General features: G+C 38.4%; 1 protein-coding gene across 1 annotated transcript; it reads left to right on the top strand.

Moving 5' to 3' along the window:
• On the top strand, positions 7,101–9,241 carry LOC104733383. Its single transcript, XM_019233526.1, has 2 exons — positions 7,101–8,277; positions 8,337–9,241. Exons 1-2 carry the CDS (start codon positions 7,101–7,103, stop codon positions 9,239–9,241), a joined length of 2,082 nt encoding a protein of 693 aa, XP_019089071.1.

The raw sequence follows: 9,742 nt of genomic DNA, 5'->3' as shown, positions 1-9,742 counted from the left end.
AGCCGGTACCACTGGTGGTAACCGCGTTAACACCTGTGCTAGCATAGCCGCAACGTCAGTACCAGGGACTCCACCCCCTAGGACTCCCACACCCGGGACCCTAGCATCACCGGCCACTGGAGCATCAACACCGCCCCCTCCTGCCACGCTCACAGAATCCCCCGGAACCCCCTGCGACTCGCCAACACCCTCAGTTGTCACACTCTGGTCCTCGGTCTCACTAACCACTAGGACTCTGCCCCTACCACGACCACGACCAGCCACATCATTACCTCTAGCCATCTGCACTACCATGAACAGAAGACTAAGCAAACAAATTCCTAATATAAAAAACTCACCGAGGAATCACACAGTCGGCTCGAAGAGGATGTTCTAGGACTCCATGCCACACACAATTGACTAACTCACTAAATCAATCAAGACATGCAATCAAAAACATCACAACAGAAACCTAGTGAACCCAAACCTAGAACCGTAAGGGCTCTGATACCAAAATGAAACGACCGACCTTTTTTAAAAATAATAATAAATAATAAATAATACTATAAATTATACTAAATAAACTACAACTAGTCTTCCCATACCCACTAGCCACCTAACCACAATCACAACCAACAGCGGAATAACCAATACCAATCAATATCCAGTAATAATCCAATAATAACCAATAATCATAACATCAACAATATCTAATAATCAATAACAGGAAACATAGAACCAGCAACCTAGCAACGTTCTAATGACCCAACTCTAGCAACCTAGCAATGCCAGACAACATCAAACCAAGTCCCTAGAACATCCTCCTCTTCATTTCCTTGATTCCACGATCACACTTTGCCTTTACCTGCACCACAAACACATATTGCAATGCATGAGTATTTTATAAACACTCAGTAAGGCAATCCTCTCATCTACTGGGCTATACACACAAGCAATAGAGTCATCTCTAACCATCAAACAACAATCAACAATCAACGATAACAAACCAGGACACTGCATCGACCGACACAAACATGCATCGACCGACGCCACATGGGGATGCATCGACCGACGCAGAAGCTGCATCGACCGATACCCAATCCGCATCGACCAACGCATGCTCGACTTCATACGAAAACCCTAGAGTTTTACGCGCCGTTCTCGCACTTGCATCGACCGATGCAATGCCGAGCATCGTGTTTTCCCCGAAGCTTCTCGATGGATCTTTGTTCCTACAACTACACAACTCGATCCCAAGCCACAAGAAAGCTTCCTAACGTCCAAAGCTACGATCTAACAAGCCTAATATCACACAACAAGCAGATTAAAGAGTTATCTAGCTTAGATAAGCCATGGTCCTGCACTTACCTTTGCCAAGACGATTCTAAACCTTAAACACGCAAGAAAACACTTCTAGAAAGTTCCTACAACGATCCCAGCTGCAGATCTCCACAGAAACAGCTTGAAATCTCCCAAAAACCTCAAGAACGCTCAAGAACTCTTTCTCTCTTCTCTTTTCTCCCAAAAACGGCTCAAGTCGTCTAATGAGACAAAAGGAACGACTTAAGAGTTTCCTTTCCCTTGCCCAAAACGCTACGTTTAACTTAAGTTAAAACGCACGAAATTGAGTCAGCATCGATCGATATTCCACCTGCATCGATCGATGCACATTCTAAACCGGATTTCCGGTTCGCGGATGTTACATTTATCAAAAAAATAAGATAGACCAAATCAAATCAAGGAAATAAAATAAGTCAAAAACTCATTACCAAAGTTAAACAATGGGATATGATCCAATTTTAAAATTGGAAAAATAAAGATTGGGAGCAAAGGATAGCATCAAACACGGGACAAACATATCAATTAACACATAAGGTTCAGTTGACCCCCTATTCTTCCACGTAGGTCCGCCATTGATTACATCCAACATAAAAAAAATCAAGACCACTATGCTAAACTGTTAATATGTTGAAATATGAGACCGTGATTTATATTATTTAGAATGGCACGTAAATAATTTCTGGGCGTGTGCTAGCTACTGCCTACTGCTCATGGCCGGTTCCGGTGAAGTATAGCTTGAGGAAAATTTGTGTTTTCGCGATGGTAGTTGATACGAAGATAATAAGAAGATAACATGATATAAATATAAATAGAGTTATAAAATATATTCAATCGGTGAGGATCGATTAGGATCAGAGAGTGTAGGGAGTGAGTGAGGTTCGGGGACGCCACGAGAGACATGGGATTGGGCTTGATTTGATGAATTTGTCCTTGGCACAATGACCTACGTCCTTTCTCAAAAACATTATCGAAGCCAATTAAAAAATATTATAGTAACATGATTTTCTACTTCTAAGTTTTTTTCATAATAAAAACAATTGAGGAACTAAACTTCAAAGATGAACTAAACATTCTTACATTTGAAACCTAATGTTGTTTCCACTTTCTTGTCCATATATGTTCTACATTTGTTAAAATGTAAATATACTATATATTTTATCAAATTTTGGAAGAAAATTAGATTATATTACATATGAAGTCAAATTTCCGGTTTATACTATTGTATTGTAGTTTTTAGCATCTCCAACCCTCATCTTTAAAAATATAATAATAAATGAAAAATTAACATTATTTAAATGGGTTTGGTGTCTTTAAACATATGTTCAGACTACATATGGATATGGTAACCAAAACAATAATCATATCATCAACTTGTCAAAGACGAGGCTGAGCTTCACCTATGAAGTTCCCAATCTGGTTGAGTGTGAAATAAGAGAACATTATAATCTCTCGCGTACGAACCTTCAATACGTCTACCAAACGTCGTCTCCCCTTTTTTTTTTTTTTTGAGAGTACAATCACATCGGATGGTTTAGAATTTTATTAATGTGAGCTTCCACTAAGAAGTTCCCAATCATGGTTGAGTGTGGTATAAGAGAACACGATATTCTCTCGCATACAAACCTTCAAAACGTATACCCACGAGACGTCGTCTCCCATTTTCATAAGAGTACAATCACATTTGATGGTTAAGGATTTTCTCAATATTGAAATTGTCTAACTGGGGCAAAGACCAAACTGACCCTAAGTTTATTACTTCTATAACGGTAAAACCCTAACTTTACAAAGTCTCTCTAACATCATCCGCAATGTCTCTTTAGATTCTGGATAACTCCGTCGAAACCATGTCAAGATTATTCCCCTTGCCCACCACCAGAGCAGCCCAGTGTAATATGGATCTATTTTCTATTATATTTACGATTTTCTGATGTTTCGTAATAGTTTTCGTTAATCGTTCTCCGTTTTGTGGAAACCTCACAGGTCGTCAAATGCTTGTCATATGGGTCATTGAGGACGAACAAATCCGTACAATTGAAGAGTTTTGGTCGACATATGAGAAAATCGAACCATTTCTCACCATGGAGGAGGGTATTCGTGGGAGAACGGACCTCCAGGTTCACATCCTTAATCCGAATAAGGAACTGTCAAGAGCAGATTGGGATGCTTATTGCGATGGCCACATCTATATCTATAGGGATCCAGGAGGTGAATTATTTTACTTACAACCCTCTTTTTCCCTTTATATATATGTATATCATCTATATCTCTCCGTTGGTGTATCATATATATCTCCGTTGGTGTATACTATTCCAGGTGGTGAAGATGAAAGATTTGTCAGGATGGTACCAAACATTCTAATGCTAGCATTGGGACCCGATGAATTAAATTTTCTGATACTCTCAACAAACAAAGACAACTTTGGACAAGGCACCAAGTTCTTCAGTGTATGTGACTCTTTTAAGAGAGATGGGTATCTATATTGCTGTAGCACATCCTGATTATTTCAAAAACTTTGATATCAACCAATACCGAAGAAGCTAGAAGCTCACAAAAGGTTAAATATCTCTAATTAAAAATTGGTTAAATATGATTTATAAATTCACCTAATTTTAACAAAACTTTCAAAATTGTTGTGTGCTGAATGACGAAGAAAAGATAACGACCCCTTTAGATGCATTTATCAACGATATGTTTCAGTCACGTAACAAAGAAGGAATCATCAATGTTTTATAATAAGTGTAAACTGTATTTGTCATCTATTCCATAACAGAGACGTAGTTGGATACGTGTGTTTTGATTTGCATATATATTCTAGTTACACCAATATTGTTGACTTAAGGTTGCAGAAAGCTTGAGTCACAAGTAATACATAATCCTAATGAATTATGGAATCAGATTAGTTCTGTTTAGGAGTTATTTAAATATGTTAGTTTACCTATTTGGAAAAAGAATTTGTCTAAGGTTCTCTCTATATAAATGCAGGGCTGGTCAAATAAATTTGGTGGCCGGAAGCCAAACAAAATTTTATGAACCTTTTTTATAATTTGTTATAATAATGTATATATATTTTCTTTAAAAAAATAGAATTCGAATTAGTTTTAAAATCAAATGATAGAAAAATAAGCAATAAAAAGAAAAAAAATGAATATATGTATACAACAAAAGAAAATTTTAAAATATATAACCAAAAAACATTTTTTTAGTTAAATAATGCTATTGTTAAAAGGATTTTTGAACTTTTAGAGGAATATGTTACCCTAAAAAACTATAAAAAAAATGTGACCCTAAGCATGGACTTAGCCCGCCTGTGCTATGGGCCGAGCCTGTATAAATGAGATCTCAATGTGTGACACAATTTGAGAGGTCTAGGGAGAACAAGACTACAAGAGAGATTTTTAGGTTTTTGAGTAATTTTCCTAAAGTTTAATAAACTTGTGTTCTTAAACCTTTGAAGTTCTTCGTTTCAAGTTCTATAAATGTATATATAGTCTATGACAATAATGTTAATTGAGCGAACGAAATAAAAGACAGCTGTCGATTTTGGTGCTTTCAGGGATCCTTTTTTCCGGTCTCGGAGTAAACACTAAGAGCAAAGGTGACTAAGAGGGAGGATGTAAGGCTAACTCGATGGCTGAAGTTGATAGTCCCTTCCATTGCACAATTTGGGTCTTCGGAATATAGAAGTAAAAACAAAAACATATTCCTTAGAAGCTCTTTTAGACGTTCGTCAAAGTATATGAGTTCAATTGTTTTTTTGGGGGGTCATTGTTCTGGTAGCTGAAGCTTGGAAGTAGTCTCCATCGTTTTGGATACGAAGGTGATGCAGTACCGCTAGCATTGCGTTGGGGAGAGAGCCATCGTAGGTCCAAACTAACAAACCAATCGTGATTCCGCTTCCTTTCATGCAAGTTCGGAATGATTAATGACATTAGTTCCGTGTGCTAGCGTTGATGGTGGCGTTTAAAGTTTGATCTATTAGGGCACTGCCATCAAAGAATTTAAACAAAGTATCTTAAAACATATCTTATTCTTAATTTTGAAAAAAATGAAATTAAGAACTTCTTAAGAAACTTTAATATATCATGGGTCCATTGAAGGTTGTTAAATTTGGGGTTCTTAAAAAGAAATACTCAAATTCAATGTTTACCAAAGAAACCCAAAAACAAAAAGTTTATAATAGTGTCAAAATTTATGTGATTCAATCTCAAAAATCACTAAACAATGTGTAGAGATACAGAGCAAATGACCAAAACCATTGCAATGAACCAAACCATGCATCAGATGTGAACAAAGCTTCAAGCTTTTTGCCGTCAATGGGCGTTCCACTCATCACTAGTTCAGCAACAAACCCAATGTTTCTCACAGCCTGTAGCTCAAGCAAATAACCAACATCAATTTAGAATACTCTGCAGTCTGCTCGATGGTATGAAAAACTGCAAAAATGGAATTCACATATTAAAACAGTGACGGTTAAGAGTCTTTTACCTGCAACACATTCTTGGCTTTGTTGTTGTAGAGAGACGAAAGAACCACATCTGCGAGGTTAGAGATGATTGTACCTATGCACCAACAGGAATAACAACAACAGACAACCAATCATTAATATCTGCCATCAAAAGATACCATCAAAACATTAATATTTGCCATCAAAAGATATCCAAACAATATGAATGCTGAATATAATAAAAGCAAGAACACAACCAATATAGAAATAAAAACCTGCATCAGATTCTTCCCCCTAGACCCTGGTCCAGTCCACGAGTAACATCTTGTATGTGAAATCGAAATCATATCAACCTAGGAAAGGAAACAACAAACTAAGAGTTAACTCCCAAGAAAATTTTCAACAGTCTAACTACAACTCTTCAATTGAGCTACAAAACCTGATTAATCCCACAATTGAATCTAGAATAAGAACCAGAGGTAAGAAAGCTATAACTGCAAAAGCAAACTGAAGATATATATCAACACAAACCCTTAGCACTAACCTGCAGCCCAAAGCCAATATGTAGAATGTGTATACATTGGAGGTAAAAGAATAACCATCAAGGGAATGACAATGCAATGAACAAACTGTACTAAAGCATATGGTTTAATGTCATCGAAAAACCTGTAATATAACAGCCTCTCATGTCAGCTTACTCTTAACTTCAATATGGTATCATTAAAAACCAGTTGAGAGTTTTAAGGAATTTGAGTTACCTCCAATATAAAATGCTAATAAGGCCAGCAAGAAGCAAAGGAACAATGGAGTAAGTACCCTTATGCTCATCAATCCTCTCGATTACAAAAACGAGTGATCAAAAACAAGACACAAAAAGCAAGTCTCAGAGAAGAGAAGAGAAGAGAAGAGAGAAAGAAGCGTACAGGAAGACGATCCCAGAGGAGAGTTGCATCGTTAGGGTGAAGATGTGATAAGCCTAAACAAGTGTATATAAGAAGAAATCGCATAAATGAAGAAGCACGTGTGGAGCTGGAGAGGAACACGTGCGGATGAGTTTGTTTACTACTTATATACTTTCGTACAGAGTATTTTGGGAATTATGTTGTTTGTTGTAGAAAACAGAGTCATATGAGACTTTGAGGAATCGGTTATGCTCTAGCTGCGTCTAGAAGCCGATGTTGTTATCTCTTGTAACAGATTCATTCAGATAATAAAAAGAGAGTTCTTTTTCTTATCAATTGGTGTGCTTGTGGTCTGCGATCGAATCAAACGCTTGGTGAAATTGAGTTCGTTGTGTTGCGTTTTCTTGGGAGGAATCGAAGAATCAATAACGAAGATGGGGTTATCACCGGTGCGAGAGCTATCAGAAAGGGAACAACACGAAGCTTCTTTAGCTGACGTCTACGATCAATTGGGCGAGATGCGAAGCTCTGAAAGCAAGATGAAGGATCGACTCGAGACGATGGGTTCACAAATGAGTTCACAAATTGAATCTTTGGGTAACAAATTGAGGATTCGCGATCAGAGATTGGAGGATCTTGGAAGAAAGCTGGACTTGGTTCTTAATTCTCTCCCTGGAATTGAGACGGTACGCGAGGTGGGTGGTTCAAGCCAATCGGGACCATCGCGATTTCAAGAAAACCAAAACCAGGTACGTTTCTCTCCTTTGGAACCATGCCGTAGCAATATTAGACCTGGGTTGCGTGAGAATTTGATGAAGAACGTTGAGATGGCTGTGTTTGATGGAGTCGGAGTTTATAGTTGGGTTGCTCGAGTGGAAAGGTTTTTTCGTTTGGGAGGTTATAACGATGAGGAGAAGCTAGCCTTGGTGTCAGTGAGTTTGAGTGGTGAAGCACTGAGCTGGTATAATTGGGTGATCAACACTAGAGAATTTAACAGTTGGATGCAGTTCAAATCAAGTTTGATGCTAAGATTTGGAAACCTGAAGATCAGAGAACCAAGCCAAAGTTTATTTTGCATTAAACAGACTAGTTCCCTAGCGGATTATATACAACGATTTGAGGACTTATCTTCTCAAGTGAGTGGACTTGATGAACATAAGTTGGAGGGCATATTTCTTAATGGATTGACACAAGAAATGCAAGAGCTCGTACACATGCAGAAGCCTCGTAATTTGGATGAAATGGTGGCAGAAGCTAGAGCAATGGAGTCGAGTATTATGCGAAGATTGGTGAGAAAGGAGCCTATACTTGCTAATAAGGAGAATCAAAGCTCAACTCACGAGGGCAATTCTCTTTACAATACAAATACTTGGAAGACGAAGACGTTGGTAACTGACACGATACAAACTAGTGAGAAGCAAGCTGGTAGAGTGGAGCAAAGACCTAGAAGGCATAGTACAAATGCAGAGCTAGATGAAAAGAGGAAGAAAGGGCTTTGTTTCAAATGTGATGGACCCTGGTCTAAGGACCACAAATGCCCCAACAAAGAATTAAGAGTGTTGACAGTGTTGAATGGATATGAAGTTGAAGTTTTGAATGGTAATGTCGATGGTGAGATATGTGAGGTGCAACGGGTGAATGCATGGCTCTTTCATTCTCATTGTTTAGAGGGATTGCTGGTCCTACAACCACCAAAGTCAGAGGATCGGTTGGGAAAGAAGCTATAGTGATTATGTTAGATAGCGGAGCCACTCACAACTTTATCTCTCTGGAAGCAGTAAAGAAGTTAAAGCTTAAATGCAGAGCAAACCCAGACTTGAATATCAAACTGGGAACAGGAATATTAGTGAATGGGTTAGGGGTCTGTGAGAGAGTGACATTCTCTACTCAAGGCCTAGAGTTCACAACTGACTTCATTGTGTTGGAACTGGGTCAAGTGGATGTAATTCTGGGAGTTTACTGGTTAAGAACCTTAGGCGAGTGCAGAGTGAATTGGGAGAAGAATGAAATGTCCTTCCTATACAAGGGCAAGATGGTGTCATTAAAAGGAGAACCTGACCTACTCATTTCCAAAATGTCTTTGAAATCCTTGTCAAGTGGGAAGGTGGCGAAGGAGTTATGCAATAACCAAGTGTTACCAGCGATCGCAGAACCTATTCCCGAGAGAATTCAAGAGGTTTTGGCAGAGTTTGATTGCGTATTTGTGATACCTACATCATTACCACCAATCAGAGGAAGAGAACATTCGATATCATTGTCCGCAGGTACCACTGCAGTGAGTGTTCGGCCTTACAGATATCCTCATGCTCAGAAAGAAGTAATGGAGAAAATGGTTGGAGAAATGTTAGAAGCAGGAATCATAAGACCAAGTCAAAGTCCTTTTTCTAGTCCAGTATTATTGGTTAAAAAGAAGGACAGCAGCTGGCATTTTTGTGTTGATTACAGAGCACTAAACCGAGCTACAATTCCAGACAAGTTCCTAATACCAATAATTGATCAGCTTCTGGATGAACTCAATGGTTCTGTACTTTTTTCAAACTGGATTTCAGAGCCGGATACCATCAAATACGAATGAAAGAAGAAGATGTTGCAAAAACTGCTTTTAGGACTCATGACGGCCACTATGAATTCTTAGTGATGCCATTTGGTCTCACCAATGCTCCTGCGACTTTTCAGGCCTTGATGAATGAGTTGTTCAGACCATATTTGAGGAAGTTCATTCTAGTATTTTTCGATGATATATTTGTTTACAGTAAGAACTTGCAACAACATGTGGAGCATCTAACGGTGGTTATGAAGATATTGAAGGGAAATCAGCTATTTGCCAATAAGAAGAAGTGTATGTTTGCTCAACAACAGGTGGATTATCTAGGACATATCATATCCAAAGAAGGTGTTTCTACGGATCCTACCAAAACTCAAGCAATGACTCAGTGGGTGACTCCCAAATCAGTCAAAGAACTAAGAGGATTTCTGGGTTTAACTGGGTACTACAGAAGGTTCATTAAAGGATATGGACTGTTGGCTAGACCATTAACAGAACTATTGAAGAAAGACAGCTTTGAGTGGAGTGTAG

This window comes from Camelina sativa, chromosome 12 (assembly GCF_000633955.1).
Source record: "Camelina sativa cultivar DH55 chromosome 12, Cs, whole genome shotgun sequence".
Lineage (NCBI taxonomy): Eukaryota > Viridiplantae > Streptophyta > Magnoliopsida > Brassicales > Brassicaceae > Camelina > Camelina sativa.
Note: the sequence above shows the minus strand (reverse complement) of the source record. Positions and strands in the feature narration are given on the sequence as shown.

What these genes read in the sequence shown, in the direction of transcription:
- LOC104733383 (XM_019233526.1), top strand. Translation starts at nt 7,101, where the DNA reads ATGGGGTTATCACCGGTGCGAGAGCTATCAGAAAGGGAACAACACGAA. An exon ending in TTTGAATGGTAATGTCGATG is followed by an intron (nt 8,278 to 8,336) that starts GTGAGATATGTG and finishes CATTGTTTAGAG; the next exon opens with GGATTGCTGGTCCTACAACC.